This window comes from Triturus cristatus, chromosome 5_1 (genome assembly GCF_964204655.1).
Source record: "Triturus cristatus chromosome 5_1, aTriCri1.1, whole genome shotgun sequence".
In the NCBI taxonomy this organism is placed as follows: domain Eukaryota; kingdom Metazoa; phylum Chordata; class Amphibia; order Caudata; family Salamandridae; genus Triturus; species Triturus cristatus.
In genome coordinates, this window is record NC_140587.1 from 301369874 (window position 1) to 301388416 (window position 18543).

Sequence of the window (18543 nt, forward strand, 5' to 3'; positions counted from 1 at the left end):
CCCGGGACACAAGTTGTGAAGAGCAGTATTCCTCATGGGCGCTGGTCAGCAATGGACTGCTGCTGCACCCAGAGAGGTCTCACATCTAGTGTAGGACATCTAGTGGAGTCCCACAGTCGCACAACGTCTTCACGAGCACTTTGTATAATGCACAACGGCGATCATTCGCCAAAGGTCCCTTGTTTCGTCAGTGCTTGAGTGATCAGCATTTTACTAGTGTGCCAGCGCAATGCAATAGGTCTTGCTTTATTAAAGTTTGAGCTATTGGCATTGCTAATACTAATGCAACACCAACAGCTCAAACATTCAGTAATGCAAGACCTATTGCATTGCAAATGCTTCTTAAAGAATGTTTTTAGATTTCAAAAGTCCTCATTTGGACAATTTTTCTCCCAAAAAGTTTCAATGTTATCCTATGGAAGAGGTAAGTTATCGACTCTGGGAGTTAAGGTTCTGGGGTTAGACTCTGGTGGGGCAGGGGGAGGGTCGGGGTCAGTGATGCACTCTCGTTGCACCCTCCGCAGCACTAGGGCGGCTGGGTGCAGAGTGTTGAGGCCCAATGTTATCCTATGGAGGATAGGGGGTCTCCGGTTGGTGGCTGCTAGCAAGCAGGCCACACGGGTGTGGGAGCAAAGCTCCTAGAGCTTAGCTCAGGGCAATTGGGGTTGCAGGTCAGCACAAAAGGTGCACCCTCAGCGGCACTAGGGCGGCCGGGTGCAGAGTGCTGTTTTGGTGCCGGGTGCCCTGTTTGCTATGGAGAGACTCGGGTCGAAAGAAACACTGCAGGCTCGGGGGGGACGAAGATCTTCTGGGTGCAACCACCACCTCGAGGGGTGGGTTGGCTAGGCACCGTTGGTTGGGGCACACAAGGCAGTGGGGCGTCTGGTGCAGGGGTGCCTTTTGGCATCGGAAAGTCTTAGCCGCTCTTGGTCGCGGTAGAGAGGATCCTCTAGATTGAGGCTGCATGCATCGGCTGGGGTCTTGAGGCTGGTATGGAACCTCTGGATCTTGGAGCACAATCGCTGGGGAGACCTCCTCGTCGTGTTTTTCCACTCGAGCTCGGGTCGGTTTTGGCGGATGCAGGGTGGGCTGGATTTGCGGTGTCTGGCCGGAGCCAGAGGTTGCAGCTGAACAAATCTGGTGTTCACGGGAGAAGCAGTCTTTAGAAGTGAAGGCAGGCAGGTCCTCCGGGGTTTTTGAGGTTGCTGGCTGCAGTACACACTGGGATTTTGCAGGAGCAGGTTCGAGGGGAGACTGGGCTGGGGCCAAGTCAGTGGGCGTCGTCCTTTTGTTAACTCTGCACGGCTCTTCGGTCCTTAACTTCTTGTGAGAAAGTGCCATCTTTCTTGCATGGTATGCCCCCACTTTTTGCTGAATGTACTTTGTCTGAGTGTGCCCTGGACTCCTGCCAATCAGGTGCCCAGGGCCTATGTTCCTTCCTTAAAACCCCAAACTGGCAAAACCCTGGCCACATGTCAGCCCCTGGTAAATGGTACCCAGGGTCCTGTGACCAGGGAAGGCCTCTAAGGGCTGCAGCACTTATTGTGCCATCCTTAGAGGCCCTGTACCCTTACACACACACACACACACTGCCCTTGCAGGCTGAGTGTCTGGGTACAAGACAAAACAGTCGACATGGCACACATCCCTGTGTGCCATGCCCACAACCTACACTGCCGTGGCATACATCAGCCACCCCTCTAGCTGGGTGCCCTATGCCAGTGGTGTGGGCACAGGAGCATGAGCCCTGTGCCCCTACAGTACCCAGGTCCATTCCTGGGCACTGTAAGTGCAGTGCTGCCATTTAAGAGTACATGGTGCTGAGAGGTTGTCAAACACGAACTCCACAGCACCATGATGGCAACACTGAAGACTGAGGTTTGGTATCAAACTTTTCCGCTCATTAAACCCGCACTGATGCCAGTGTGGGATTTAATGTACAAAGCACAACAGAGGGCATCTTAGAGATGCCCCCTGAAACCTAACCTACAATCCACGTCTTGTCTGGGAGGCTGCCTAGGCTGCCACACAGCAGACCTGTTGCTGGACCCCTGGGTCGAGAGCCCCCGCTCTCCTGGGCCTGCAACAATGCACATCCTGGGTGAGGTGCTAGGTCTCCTCCCCCAGGATGGGCAGGGGGAAGCTTCAAAGGCATGCCGCCTTTGTGAGCTTCTCCAGGCCACTTGTACCCAGCAAACTGGCCCCCACTGGTTCTGACCCCCCACTCTGGCGGGAAGACTGGCCAGAAATTCCAAGTAAGGACAGGGGATGTGCCAGCCTCTGCCAACCCCACCCCTCAGGTGGGGGAGGCGAGGTGAAGCACATCTCCGGGTTCTCGCCATCTTGAAGATGAGAAGCCCTGACCAATCAGGACTAGGCTACTGCCCCCTCCCACAGGAGAGTGGCAGGATAGGAGGTGTACTCACCCCAGGGCAGGGACCCATTTGTCCCTGCTCTTTACCTACCTGTAACACCCCATAATCTAGTATTTAGGGGCATCCTGTACCTTCCTTCCTCAGATTCCAAAAAAGCAAAGAACAAGAAGAAGAAAGAAGACCTGCCGTGCAGCTGCTAACAAGAGGAAGACACCAACTGCTTTGGCCCCAGCCCTACCGGCCTGTCGATCCTCGAGCCTGCTCCTGCTAAATCCCGGCACCTCCTGTGGCCAGCAACCTCGCAAACCCCGGAGGACCTGGCTACCCTGTGACTCTGAGCATCTGGGACTCCCATGAGCAGTGGCTCTGCTCAAAGCAAGTTTCTAACCCCTGGCATTAGCCCGGAACCGCGAACCCTGCACACTCTTCACCCGCCAAGCCTGGCCTGTGCCGGATTGGACAAAGACCCCGAGGATGTCCCCCCGGCGACTGTGACCCCGAATCCGGCACCCAAGGATGCACCTCGACGCCTGCAGCCTCAGAACCAGGGTTCCCCCCCCAAACCGCGATCAACGGAGGGTAAGATTTCCCGACATCAAAAGGCGCCCTGCGGCCCCCTGTGCCCGACTTCTGGGTATCTACCTATCCTCCACCTACCCAACGTACCTTTCGAAGTGGTGGCACCTGAAGAATCTTCATCCCTGAGCTTGCAGCCTTTGTTCGTCCTTGAGCTTTCCCATTGAAATCCATTGAGCGCCCGAAGGCTCAAAAGCACCCTGCACCCAGCCGCCCGAGTGGCACTGGCAGTGTAACTTCTACTCCTACCTACTTCCCCATTTGCCCTGAGCAAGTGACCAGGAGCTCAGCTCCCACAGCCGCGTGGCCTGCTAGTCAGCAGCCACTAACCAAGGCCCCCGCCTCCCATAGAATAACATTTGGCCTAACTCATTCTGCACCCGGCCACCCCAGTGCCGCTGAGGGTGTAACAACTGTACCAACCTGACCCTGGGAGACCCCTGAGTCGGTGCCCAGGACCTTCACTCTGTCAGTCGAGTACTTACCCAAAAGCCGATAACTCACTTTTCTTCCCTATGGTAACATTGACTGGTTTCTTATGAAATTTCTTATAAGTGTGGAGTTTCTAAAACTTAAAATATTCACCTAAAATCAACCGAGTAACGAAAACTGAAATACTCACCTGCTATTAGGAGAGATCTTGGTGCCCAGCACTGACCCTGAAAAGTACTCACAACCGTACTTACCAGTAACCCAATTTTCTTCCATAGAAGAAATTTCACAGAAAAACAGTCAATGATTTCCTAAGTGTCGATTTTTGCAAGCTACAAATATTCTTTAAAAATCGTACCAACTGTGAAAACGTAATTACTTACCTGTTTTAGATAGAGGTCCCAGTACTGAGCCTAGGAGCCCAGCCCTGGATTACAAAAGTAACGAGAACATACTTTACCCGTAACTTGAATTTTCTTCCGTAGGAAACCATTGACTGTTTTTCTATGAAATTTCTTCTGTCAACTTTTAAAATGGCAAAATATTGCCTAAAAATCACAACAGTAACTAAAACGAATTTAGTAGTTTCCAAGAACTGTCCCAGGACTGAATCTAGGATCCAGTCCTGGAGTTAGAAAAGTAATCCTGAAAGTAATCTATTGCAAATAACTTAACTCAGATTGAGCTCCATGTATTATTGTGTTTGAAATTGTGTTGCCTATTGCAACAACCTGTAACTATTACCTACAAAAGTCAATTGCATATTGCAAAAGTATTTAACTAAAGCCTCTCATTCTGAGAAAGTATATTTTGATACCTATTGTTGGTTCTAAAATAAAACAACCATATATTTTTATATAAACCATTGGCCTAGAGTTCAGTTCTTGAGTGTGAGACCATTTGCTGACTTAGTGTGTACAACAAATGCTTTACACTGTCCTCTGATACTGCCTTTCTGCTCGATCAAGCTACCACTTTAGAGAGTAAGGTTATATCTTAACTTTAACCTCTGAGGAATCTGGACTCTGTACACACTGTACCTATTTGGGAACAGTATATACAGAGCCACTTTCTCACACTTCTTTGTCGTTTGTGCATCTGAGGAAGCCAGGTTCAGGGTGCCCCCTAAATACTAGATTTAGGGGCGTTGTAGGTAGAGGGCAGGGACTAATGGGTCCCTTCCCTGCGGTGGGTACACCCCCCTCCACTGGGAGGGGGGCATGAGCCTGTCCCTGGTTGGTTGGGTCCTCCCATCCTCAAGATGGCGGGGACTCTGAGTTGTGCTTCACCTCGCTTTCCCCACCTGAGGGGTGGAGTTGGCAGAGGTGGGCATACCTCTCTCCCTCACTTGTTTTTCCCGCTGGTTTTCCTGCCCAAAGTGGGGGGCAGAATCAGTGGGGACCAGTTGCTGAAAGCAGCAGGTGGTCTGGGGAAGCTCACAAAGGCGGCATTCCTTTGAAGTTCCCCCTTTTTGAACCCTGCCCATCCTGGGGGAGGAGGCTTGGTACCTCGTCCCAGGATTTGCATTGTTTCAGGTCCCCGAGAGCAGCAGGCTCTCGACCCAGGGGTCCAGAAAAATGTCTCATGGCAGCCTAAGCAGCCACTCAGCCGGGACACTAGAAGTTGGTCGAGTTTCAGGGGGCATCTCTAAGATGCCCTCTGTTGTACATTTTATTTTAAATCCCACACTGGCATCAGTGTGGGTTTAATGTGCTGAGAAGTTTGGTACCAAACTTCAGTTTTCAGTGTAGCCATTATGGTGTTGTGGAGTTCATAATTACATACTCCCAGCACCATATACTCTTAATGGCAGCACTGCACTTACAATGCCCAAGAATGGACTTGGGTACTGGGCTTATGCACCTTTAGCCTCATCACTGGCATAGTGCACCCAGCTGGAGGGGTGGCTGATCTAGGCCCGGGCAGTGGGTTGTAGGCATGGCACACAGGGATGTGTGCCATGTTGACTCTTCACTTTTATTCTGCACCATGACACGCAGCCTGCAAAGGCAGTGTGTGTCAGGGTACAAAACCTCTAAGGATGGCACACTAAGTGCTGCAGCCCTTGGGGGCATTCCCTGGTCACAGTGCCCTGGGTACCTGTGGTACTATTTACCAGGGGCCTACCTGTGGCCTGGGGTGACATTTGGTTTAGGCTTTAATGCAATTTTAGGGAAGGAATGTAGGCCCTGGGTACCTGATTAGCAGGAGCCCCGGGCACACTCGGTCAAAGAACATCAGCAAAAAGTGGGGGTATACCATGCAGAAAGAGGGCACTTTCTCACAAACTCCCATTCAGGAGTGCATTACATTAGCAACAGCACTGATCTTGCTCCATTAGTGAATAACCTTTCCCACTGTGCCATGATAGGCTTCATGTCTGCCTAGAAAAGAACAGCAACAATTATCGCACTGACACCACCACAGCTCTTTTGACCTAGACATGTTACCATAAGCCTGAATGCTCTAGACCACTTCTGATTTTTGTATACCAATGGTTTTACTTCCTGATCAACTAATGTTGCATGTGTTTAGCACCACCAGATTCTAAAATCTTATCTGATTGAGGATGGAGGAGGGTAGGCATAGTAAGTGTCCAGGGAGCACTTATCCTACACATGACTTATGAATGTTTAATGAATGATGGCAATGTAAAATGTGTTTTCTTCCAGGTGAAGTTAGATTTATCTACTGTTAGAGATTGGTGAGGACTAGATGAGTTTCAGTTATGAATGTGTAATATCATAAATTCTTAGGAGGGTATACTTTAACTTAAAACACTAGATGCCTCGCCTCTTTTGTGAGTCTCCGCCACAAGCCCCACTCCTCCCTTTGATTAACTATACTGTTCTTTGTTAGTATGCTGTTGGGACGAAGTGATCTTTCCAAAGATGCTCTTCATCAATATTGTTGCTTGTACCGCTTGCTTATACCATTAGGTCTGTGCACTACATAAACATTTAATAAAACAATCAAATTAAAAGGGGTGGATATTTTTTTTAATGATTTTTTTTTGTTGTTTTTATTAGAACCCCGTCACCAGAAGAAACCTAAAATATTTTATTCTGGTCCATCCTCACCTGTAAGACGAAGATATCGGTTTTCATCTGCTGGCCCGCGAAGCCCGTACTGCAAAAGGAGAAAGACCAGGTTTGTTTCACCTCCTGCTTTGGTATTCAGCTTGGACTCCATTTTAAAGTTTTTAGAACTAACCTTTTGACTAAAGAATGGTTAGTAGTACTAGTGCTAGTGATCTTGGCCTGACCTAAAGTACCAGCAAGGGCTGCAGCACAACAAATTGGTCTATGTACAAAAGATTGATGAGATTCTCATCTTCTACAAGTACTTTCTGCAGGTTTTGATTTTATTTTGATCCTTACAGTTCCATGCCTTCAAATGTTGATGCAGTGAAGGGGAAAAACATGGGTGTGGGAGCTGAGAACAATAACTTGTTTCTTAATTGAAATGTGCATCTTGTCACTTAATGTGCACAGGTCATTTTAACACACTGTACGTAGGTGTGGCATTTTATAATGTTTAAGGTTTTGAATTTCCTGTGAAGCCCCCACCTTAAAATATTTATTTGGGTCTTTGTTTATTAATTTTACTTAATGATTTTTCTACTTCAACACTTTTTTTTTTTTTTACAATCCAGGACATTGAAAACCTGAATTAATGGTAACTTGGTAATTTCGGGTGTTATTTTGTCCGTTTTAATGAGTCATTGTTTTAGCTCCTAAATCTTTAATTGATGCCTTAAAGGCTATTTGACAATCAGTATTGAAGAATTGTAGAATCCCATTTTTCTTTCCTTACTTAATATGGATTTGCATTTGTGAGTCACAAGGACTGGGATTCTCTTCTGACTAAGTACTCCGTGAAGGCTGCCACCAATAAAAATGTTATGGTGCATCTTGAAACTTAACCCAAAGCAGTCAGTTCTTGCTATTCAAGCCAGTACTCCATGTTAACAGGGAGTGACAATGGAAGAGTCTTAGTGTCCTATGCTTTTACCCCCTCCTATCTGCTGCTTGAGCTTTTGAAAGGGGTTCTGACTAGTAGACAGTAGTGCCTTAGTACATGAACATATGGGAACCAAAGGGTCTTATAGTGGAGGGTGGAAGTAGTACATTGGTGTATCTTCACTGCCTTTTTACCTCCCATTTTGTACTAGTTTTGAGCAGATCTCACTCACAGGAAGGAGAATGGTGCATTTAAACATGAATCCATGATATGGATTGTGGCAAACAGCTCAGCCTCCATTCGATTTTGCTGGATAAGATTGCTGTCTTTTCACTACAGCGTGATTTTCAGACTTCATCTTCCCCAGTTCAGCTATATCGATGACCCTCTAGCTAAAGAGTACTGAAATGCAAGTGTTTTTAATGCAGCTTCTAGATGAATTGTGATCCTTGGCAGAGTTTGGAAATGCCAGTTTCATGCAGTCCAGAAAGTAGGACATTTATTTCTTCTTGCTACTTTGTTTTTTTTACTGAGTACTAGTGAGCTGGGCCCATGCCTGTGATGTTTTAATATTATCTTGTTTGCCTGTTCTTGCAGGAGGCATGCTATCCACAGCAGTGATTCTACATCATCCTCTTCCTCTTCCTCTTCTGATGAACACTTTGAGCGACGGAGAAATCGAAGCCGGAACAAATCAATAAGCAGGTAATTTGCTACAGCTGAGAAATTACAGATGCCCAGTGGTTATAGATTAGTTTTCATTAAATGTAAAATTGCTAAATCTGAATGTGGTGGTACTTTATTAATTCCCATCTTTATTAATTGTTCCAAATAGGTGTCTACCTCTAAATATGCGGAAGGAAGACATGAAGGGGATTCACAAAGATCGCATAAAAATTGGTGCCAGTCTAGCTGATGTTGATCCTATGCAAATAGATTCTTCTGTAAGTTCCTGCATTCGAGCAACCTGACTTGCCCTCCGTACACTGTAGAATAATGCACATGTAAATATTCTAAGTAATTGCACACAAGTTTGTAGCAGTTTGCATACATACTTGCACCTCTTCATTGGGCTTTTATTATGCTTAACCCGTAGGAAAACTATTTAATCTTCCTTCAGCATGAGCTCCCTCTTATCCACTCCTTTATAAAGCTAGAGAAGTCTGCTAGAGTAGGTATGGACAAGAAAGGTAGGTGCTTTTCTTAGACCTGAATTACTCTTGGGCCAAAAAGCTGATATTTTTGGTAGAATGGCTTACACCGCTAACAGCCACCACTTCATAAAGACAAGAAGCAACATGATTAATTGCAACGTCCAGTAAATTTTCTCCAATGTTGTTGAGGAGCCCTGCTCCTCAGCAACTTTAGAGTAGGGATGCATGTGTTGAACAGTATTCAATGGATATGCTGCACAGTTTGTCTAGTCCAGTCGTCTGAGTAGCACTTGAGTTACTGGTAGCCCACCAAGCCCTAAAAGTAGCTGTTTTTGCATCACAAGCTGATTTTTGGAGAAACATGTTTGAATTTCCCATCTTTAAAGCGGATATATCTGTTATAAAACATGCTGCTTTGGGAGGACTTATTACACATACTATTACCATGGTGCCATGGACATTGTAGCAATGGCTGTAATGTATCATTTACATGCAGCCAATCCACAGTGATGGAGCATTTTTACATTACTTCTGCAGCAGTGCCTGATGAACTGAAGTGATCACTGCTGGTAATCGTACATATAGTGGCAATTAATGTATTTTTGTCTTGTGTGGTCACTGTTACAACACTAATATTAGTAGTTCGGTATGATTTTCATTGAACAAAAGTAGCTTTTATTACAGATGAGGTTGGAGATTCCTAGTTAAATAAGAGTCCCTTGTAGTTTAGCTTTTTCAAACTGTTACAATAATTCCTAGCTATTTATCAATCTAGGCAGATTGCCTAAATCCTTTGCATACTTTTATTGGGTTGTAGACTTGGTAATACCATTGCCTACCATTTGCAAACCAAACAGTCATTGGCAATGTGTACGTCAATATAGTGACAATGACTGAATCATTTGGTCATACTTGCTTGATTGTTCATTAGTAGTCCCCTCCCTCAGCACATGTAACTTGATTTCATTGTAACGCCTGCTGGTGCTTATCAGCTGTACTTCTCTATCCTCACTCCAGTAATGGTCTAGAGTCTGCTTTCAAAGGTGTGTACAGTGAGCCATCATTAACCTAATGTTAAAGATGCTCAAAGTAGAGTAGATATTTAAGCATATTGTTCATGTGAAAAACTGGAGTTATGACCCAAGCACAAAAGCATTGAAGTCCCTAGTTTTGATAAGTGTAAGCTAATAAGATGGGGCTAAGCAAGTATGAATTCAGTGAAACGGGAGGAAATGTTAAGGAACATATACGATTGACACACAAAGGGTTGTAGGAGGGGCAGCAGGTAAAAGGTCACTGCTGCATTTGTGTTCTGGTTGACTAGAGTGACCTGAAAGTAAGAGTTGTGAAGGAGCTGAAAGAAGCAAGAATCAGCGGTCTGACTGGTTTTTGTGGGTGGAACTTAGACATGGGTAGGATTATTGGACTGTATAGAACGGACGGTGGGTTTGAAATGTGACATGCCTTGAAGAATCAGCTGGAAAAAGCAGATATTTGTCCCCGGCAAGAGGAACTCGCAGTAGGAACTTTACAGGGCAGTCAGACAAGCAGGACATTTAAACATCAGCCTTGGAAAGCTTTCAGCTATCCGTATGCATTCACCTGTAAACTGCAATCTGTACTACAGAGAATGATCGGAGTTAAATGAATCCCACAACGGTTAAAGCACAGTAATGTCAGCCCTCTTCCGTGCTTAAAAGTTAAGTTTTCTGTTTTTCCTCTCGTGTTAGGTGCGATTTGACTCTATTGGAGGACTTGCTAACCATATTGCTGCTTTGAAGGAGATGGTGGTTTTTCCTTTATTATATCCTGAAATCTTTGAACGTTTTAAAATTCAGCCTCCGAGGTAAGTTTGGTATTAGAATCTCTAGTCCTGTTTTTTTATCATTAGTAGTTTTTATCAATTTTCTAGGCTCGGCTAGCACCATCCAACTTGACATTACTATTTGTATTGGCAATTGAAGGAGTAATGAGTGGCCATTCTATTCTAAGAAAAAGATTACCTATAATTAATTGCTTCTTTGCCAGTGGTGTTCTGTGTATTATCTGCCCTATTCATGCTTTACAGTCATTTGTATACACTCCATAGTCAGAAAAATAAAAATTACATGGATCCTGGAAACTACATAATTCCAGTTCCCCTTGGAGAACATTCAATAACCTGCAACTTGCTTATGAAATTGGTTGCAATTCGTTAACCAAATCCTATAGTACAGTAACTAAAAGTCGTCATCTAGGTCGCTATCAGTACTTTTATAAAAGTATTTAAAGTTGCAAGATCTTCGACATGAGCCATAGAGTTTGAATTACTGTGCAAGAGAATATTAAGAAGCCATGCTGTCAATTTGCAGTCTTACTGTAATTCCCCTCGGTTGTCGCTTGAAATTAATATATAAATCCCCAAGAAAGAGCTTAGTGACCTTTTAGTGCTTGAGCAGAATGAGCAGGTGAATGTTGAATGAGATGTTCCAGTAATATAGAACCCATCTATATCCTGAGCGGAGTACATTGAAACTTGCATACATTTTGTAATACCTGGGCAGTTTGTGTATGTATCCAACCTTGTATATCACCCCTTTATCCTAATATTTGCAGAAGGTTTGTGCATACCATGGCAAAAGTGATCTATTGCAAACTGTACATTTCAACTTAAAGTTTGTGAAATTTGCAAATATTATTTTCTCTACAGAGGTTGTTTGTTTTATGGTCCTCCTGGAACAGGAAAGACCCTGGTTGCCCGGGCCCTTGCAAATGAATGCAGTCAAGGGGATAAAAAAGTTGCCTTCTTTATGAGAAAAGGCGCCGACTGTCTAAGCAAATGGGTGGGCGAATCAGAAAGGCAGCTTCGTTTACTGTTTGATCAGGTACGGTATATGGTTCTGTGTGGAAGTGTTAATTTCTTATTCATGCACTCCTTCACTTACCGCCTTTTCTTTTTTTATAGGCCCATCAAATGCGACCTTCTATTATTTTCTTTGATGAGATTGATGGCTTGGCTCCTGTCCGATCTAGCAGACAAGATCAGATTCACAGGTGAGGGTCTGTTTATATCATTAAAAAGTGAGTCTCAGGGTTTTGTTCAAGAAGTGGGATGGGTATGGCATATGCTACTTGCTGAACGACAAAGTACATGGACAATGATTGCTTTAACTGTCAAAGAGAAAATTAAAACATTCTTGTTATCATATAGCAATCGGCAATCCGGGCTGCTATTATCCCTCAGTGTTCTGTTCCAGTTTTTTGTAGTCCTTCCCAGGAAGGCTAGTAGAACAGGACCCACCCCCAGTAATGAAATATAACTAATTTGTGCATCTGGCCTTGCTTTTGCTACATTATTGGACAACCCTCACCAATAGTCCTAAAAGGAAAACTTTCAGGTACTGATTTATCCAAAAGTATTTCAGTTGGGTTTACTTTTTCTGCTGGTCTGCGCTAATGTTTAGGTTTTGCTAAAATTAGTTTGCAATTACTGTGGTTTCAATCCATCCTGGAAATACACTGTAGCCAGCTGAAAACTGGAGGTTTTTATTTTAGCACATTACCTTCGGTCTATGTCTAGGGCCTGTTGACTGAAGTGAAAGATTATTTTACAGCATAGAGCAAGAATAGCCTGCCTTGTGCTTCATATCTCTATCTCTATCCATCATTACTTTGGTCTTATTACCAGTCGTTCCCTCACCACAGATATGTTGAAAAAGATTAGATTCCTCCTCTTGTAAATCCCAACCACCTTCCGTCCTGTCTTCTGGCATGGGATCGTATATAATGACCGCCCCTTCAAACTGACATAAGTTCCCTTTTTTCATACACTTCAGTGCAGATCGCGCTACCTCTTTTTTTTTTTTTTTTTTTTTTTCTTTATGAAACATTTTTGCTTTAATGAATGGTTTTGAAGTGTACAGAAATGTCGTTCATGCCAGAAACTGATGTCTAAGGACCTGCATGACCTTTGCCTGTGATGTCTCGTCTCCAAACATGTCCTGAGACTAAGTGCTTCCTGATGCAGTCCAAAGCCATTATGAAGTGGAAAGCCAAGCTCTATGCTTCACACACTAAGCTGAGTTATTGCGATTGCGTCGCCACGCCTGGTCCACATTGCCCTGATTAAGTAACTCGAAGTTGAAAGACCAGTCAAGGGAGGAACATATTAAGAGCAAACAAGAATTTTCGCCATCTAGACGTTCCTGTGTAGTACGATGTCACGCAGTCTGCGTTTGAGAAACCAGACAAGTCTCACCGTCTTCCTCTGACCCAATTCTAAATCTGGAGCAAGTGCGCCAGAGGTCCCAGCCACTGTCAAATTAGCAGCAAGTTGAGGAATTCATCTTGGCTTCCTCTAGTGTGCCTACTGGCCCACCTGGTCTGTCAGAGGCCCCATACCCACTTTCAGCTGACCAGTCTCCGGCTCTGACTGACCTTCAACGAAGTCAGCCCACTCCACCTCTAGCGTCAAGCATTGCCCTCACTAGTCTACTGTAGATGTTACCAGCTTACCCTTGCATTGGCACACTCTCTGGCTCCAGATCCAGTTTCAGCTGTAGAATGGGATTTAACTTTGGATATCTTTTGTTTAGTCACACATCGTAGCCAAGGCACAACTCTATGTATAGGACAACTTCCTTCTGGTTCGGTAACACCCTCTCCCACGTGCTTCCATGTACCCCCTTCAAACAACCCCCTATCCCCCTCCATCACCACCTCCACTTAATTATGCCACAGGGGGGGATTTCTTAATTTGGTCATAACTTTTTTGATGTGCTTCCTTTGATCTTCTCCATAACTTGCATTCTTAGGCTTGTGACCTTGACAAATGTTTCTCAAAGACCTCACCTCTGTGCAATTGGTCATCTGTAGGCCTTGCCAGTTCAGCCTTAGTGTACTAACTTTTTTTCCTGATAGGCTGACCTCGGAGACTTGCATCCTATCTTTTGATAGGGGTTTCACCTTTCCACATGGGGCAGCCCACTATGCCCCAAGCCTTTTCCCCATGACATCAATCTGAAGAGGCTTCAGTGGTTGGATCCATGGAGTTACCTTAGCTTGTTCGGTGACGGGATTAGGGAGTACAAACTGTTCATTGGGTTTACTGGTGCGAAAAAAGGAAATATATATGAACAATGGTTCCGTAGGGAAAACAATTATTTACAATTGAGATAGATCAATTAAACATAACACACAGCATTCGATGATCTAGCAAGCAATTAATCTTAAACAATGAATAATAATTCAAAAAAACGTAATTTATTTTTTGTATTTCATATGAATTTCAAATCATTCATCAACTCCTTTGGGTATGTACAAGAAATGAAACAGGCTGTATATACAATAATATTTGCAAGAAAGTGACGCAGTGACAAAGTGAATAAGGTGACTCGGTGTGATAGTGAAAATGTGAATATTTACAATGTTATGTACGTGATTGTCAATAAAATACACAAAGTTTTCTTTACACAAAAAGTCCTCAGCTGAATTATGGATAGGTAATAACCCTTGTAAGGCACGAGTCCTGATTTATCTGTATATACAAGGAATTCCAATTAGTGCGGGACTGTGGAACCGTCAACGTTTCGACCCTATATCAACCAGTTGTTCTATACAGTCATATCGGGTCTTCTTCAGGACACGGGGGGTGTATAACAGCCTAATTGTAGGTGATAGGACAAATGTCCAACAGTATGACGTGGTTGCCGCTCAATTTCAGTCAGAAGAGACTACCAGTGTTGTAGAAGATCTAGATTCGTCTTCGTCTAGTTATTTAATCTTTTTCTTCACAGGTGGCGTGCTTCAGACGGACTCCCCGAGATTAAGAAAATATACTGAAAACATCAGTCGAAATTGTATCCTGATGACCGTGCCTCCTGCAGTACAAAGTATCTACCCTGAAGTCAGCGATTCACACCGGGCTCGTTAATCTGAATGGAAAAAGAAGAAAAAGATTAAATAACTAGACGAAGACGAATCTAGATCTTCTACAACACTGGTAGTCTCTTCTGACTGAAATTGAGCGGCAACCACGTCATACTGTTGGACATTTGTCCTATCACCTACAATTAGGCTGTTATACACCCCCCGTGTCCTGAAGAAGACCCGATATGACTGTATAGAACAACTGGTTGATATAGGGTCGAAACGTTGACGGTTCCACAGTCCCGCACTAATTGGAATTCCTTGTATATACAGATAAATCAGGACTCGTGCCTTACAAGGGTTATTACCTATCCATAAGTCAGCTGAGGACTTTTTGTGTAAAGAGAACTTTGTGTATTTTATTGACAATCACGTACATAACATTGTAAATATTCACATTTTCACTATCACACCGAGTCACCTTATTCACTTTGTCACTGCGTCACTTTCTTGCAAATATTATTGTATATACAGCCTGTTTCATTTCTTGTACATACCCAAAGGAGTTGATGAATGATTTGAAATTCATATGAAATACAAAAAATAAATTATTACGTTTTTTTGAATTATTATTCATTGTTTAAGATTAATTGCTTGCTAGATCATCAAATGCTGTGTGTTATGTTTAATTGATCTATCTCAATTGTAAATAATTGTTTTCCCTACGGAACCATTGTTCATATATATTGATGAGGCCCAGGTTCCTTGGGTTATAGGGTTACCCCTGTGTGCTTAACTCGCGAAAAAAGGAAAGGCAGTCCAGTAACTAAACTTCCTGCTTCAAAATGCCCTTTGCACCAAACAGTTACAGTTTGGCTAAAAAAGGGTCGCAGACCTTAAAGCTCATTTTACCGGTGTTGAATGGTGATTCTACGGCCCTAGCTCGGGGTGCTAAGTCTGGACCATCTGCTTAACGGCCACGTTGGGCTTGTACCTATAGTTTCATAACGCACTACTGTATCAATTGTCAAGTTCACACAGAGGGTAATTTTGATTTTGCACACTGTCCTGCTCTTATCCTTCAAGGTAAGACGTTGGGTCCATTTCTCCGATCCACCTCATAGCTTTGCTATGGATTCATAAGGTAAGGAATCTGCATTTCGAAGTATCCTTCAAAAACACGTTACTAACCTTTTGGTAATGCTTTTTGCTGGATGCTCAATGTCATATTCCTTGCCACCCACCTCCCCTTTCTCTTGAGTGTAACGCTGCCAAGTTTTGCTCCCTGCCAATACACATTCAATCTTGTGAGCAATGCTCCATGTCTGAGAGTGTGTAAAATAAATGAGAACATGGATATCCAAGCATGGGGTGAGGGGGCTATACATGGCTCTGAGTAGTCCCGTTTGGAGCAAGTATGGAGTCCTGGCAGAGTCAAATAGCACCATCTGTCAAACACAGGAGGTAGTGCAACTGTGTCCGGGTCCAATCTGGTACCTGGGGAGATTCTAAAGGAGGAATCTGCAGTTGGAGCACCAGATAGAGCTTTATAGAAAGCAAATAACTTATTCGTCAGGGAGTGGGATGCGATCAAGTGTGTATTGGTGACAATGTCACAGGGAGAGCGATCTCCTGCCCATACTGAACCTGTTCATGAGAGAGAATGTGCTACTGCTTCACTTGTTACATGCTCCGTGTGAGGGAGCCTTCTGCAGCTACTGTGCAATGGAAGGTTTCACTACTGATACATGTATGGTATTCTATCATTGTGTTAGCCTGATAGAACTATCATATCTTTTGGAAAACTCGATGTGCACTCTGTGGAATCCAATTAAATATTGACCTTTTTCTCGTTTTAGCTCCATAGTATCCACACTCTTGGCTCTAATGGATGGATTAGATTGTCGTGGTGAAATTGTTGTAATTGGAGCCACAAACCGGTTGGATTCCATAGATCCTGCTTTGAGACGACCTGGCCGCTTTGATAGAGAATTTCTTTTCAGCTTACCTGACAAAGATGTAAGTAGTATGTTTCAGTTATAAGACCATAACTAACATTCTAAGTGTTTTTTCAGTTATGCAAATAATGTAACATTTTGTTAAACTGTAACGTACCACCTCAGCCATGTACAATTGTTTTCTTACTCAGATTTGTCAGGAGAATGATGGCACTACCATTTAGATCTACCTTCTTGTTTCCTGAAAGGCTTTGTCTTTTGACTTTAATTTCGAGCACTACATTTTACTATAAAGTCTGACTGAAAAGAGTAGGCTATGTGCATGCATTGTTAGCCTCCTCATTGCACACCTCTTGCTCGTTACCATTTGTTTTTTTGTGATCAGCAAGAGACCTTTTTATTTCTTTCAAACAAATTAAGAGTGCTGTGGAAAAATGTACTCACTTGTCCCCCACAAGGCACACACACTTGCTCCCATATATATTTCCAGCCTAGTCATGATTGGCAGGTTCTGCACCAAACTTACTGTGTCTGCACCTTTGCATGGTGACATTGTGCTCATTCAGCTCTTTTGTATTTAGAGTACATGCTGGGGTTCTTTAAAGAAAAATGGTATTGAGTTTTGGTCCTAACCTGCAACATTTTTTATCACTAGGGAAAAGGGGAGAATGTTGATAGCAGGTGGGTTTTCAATATTGATCCTCCCTGATATTGTCATTCTGAGACTGAAATCTTGGTTAAAGGCCTAAATTTTTGTACTCCATCCCTACCCCTTTCCCGAGGTCTGTAGTACACTAATATTTATTACCTTCTGTCCTGGCATTCATTAGACCTCTTAGAATTGAACAAGTGGTTGGGTTACAAGATGAATCCCTTCAAGGATCCTGTTCTGTACTAGAGATCACTCTGGATGTTAAGACGCAAGTTGGCTAATGTTATAGAAAACATTATGTTCTGTCTGAGGTTGATGAAATGTAATTAAATCCCTTAACTCCCTTTGACACTGTTTCTAAGCGCAAGATGTGAGAAAGTGCCATCTTTCTTGCATGGTATGCCCCCACTTTTTGCTGAATTGCTGATGTACTTTGAGTGTGCCCTGGGCTCCTGCCAATCCGGTACCCAGGGCCTGTGTTCCTTCCCTAAAACTGCATGACCGCCTAAACCCAATTGGCATCTCTGGCCACGTCCGCCCCGGGTAAATGGTACCCTAGGTACCCATGGCCTTGTGACCAGAGAAGGCCCCTAAGGGCTGCAGCACTTATCGTGCCACCCTTAGAGGCCCTTTACCCTGACACACACACACTGCCTTTGCAGGCTGAGTGTCTTGGTGCACAACAAAGCAGACAACATGGCACACATCCCTGTGTGCCATGCCCACAACACACACTGCCCTGGCATACCTCAGTCACCCCTCTAGCTGGGTGCCCTATGCCAGTGGTGTGGGTACAGGCGCATGAGCCCTGTGCCCCTACAGTACCCAGGTCCATTCCTGGGCACTAAGTGCAGTCCTGCCCTTAAGAGTATATGGTGCTGGGAGGTCGTCAACACTACCTCCACAGCACCATGATGGAAACACTGAAGACTGAGAAGTTTGGGATCAAACTTCTCAACACATTAAACCCGCACTGATGCCAGTGTGGGATTTTATGTACAATGCACGACAGAGGGCAACTTAGAGTTGCACCCTGAACCTAACCTACAATTCACGCCCTGTCTGAGGGGCTGCCTAGGCTGCCACACAGCAGACATGTTGCTGGATCCCTGGGTAGAGAGCCAACCACTCTCCTGGGCCTGCAACAATGCTCATCCTGGGCGAGGTGCTAGGTCTCCTCTGGATGGGCATGGGAAGCTTCAAAGGCATGCCGCCTTTGTGAGCTTCTCCAGGCCACTTGCTGTACTCGGCAACTGGCCCCCACCGGTTTTGACCCTCCCACACTGGCGGGAAACCCCAAGGGAGGAAAGGGAGTGTGCCAGCCTCTGCCAACCCCACCCCTGTGGTGGGGGAGGGGAGGTGAAGCACATCTCCGGGCTCTCGCCATCTTGGAGATGGGGAGCCCTGCATAATCAGGACTAGGCTACTGCCCCCCCTCCCACAGGAGAGTGGCATGATAGGGGGTGTACCCACCCCAGGGAAGGGACCCATTGGTCCCTGCCCTTTACCTATCTGTAACGCCCCTAAATTTTGTATTTAGGGGCACCCTGAACCTTCCTTCCTCAGATCCAGAATCCGAAACCAGC

General features: G+C 44.6%; 1 protein-coding gene across 2 annotated transcripts in view; it reads left to right on the forward strand.

The window, feature by feature from the left end:
- The window catches only part of ATAD2 (ATPase family AAA domain containing 2), a 424041-nt gene that overhangs the window by 70096 nt on the left and 335402 nt on the right, over positions 1-18543 (forward strand). For both annotated transcript variants that reach the window (XM_085604996.1, XM_085604998.1), the window contains exons 8-14: positions 6413-6533; positions 7944-8051; positions 8182-8290; positions 10231-10346; positions 11190-11364; positions 11445-11533; positions 16207-16366. In XM_085604996.1, the coding sequence (XP_085461122.1) occupies positions 6413-6533; positions 7944-8051; positions 8182-8290; positions 10231-10346; positions 11190-11364; positions 11445-11533; positions 16207-16366 (878 nt within the window). The remainder of the gene's footprint in view (positions 1-6412; positions 6534-7943; positions 8052-8181; positions 8291-10230; positions 10347-11189; positions 11365-11444; positions 11534-16206; positions 16367-18543) is intronic.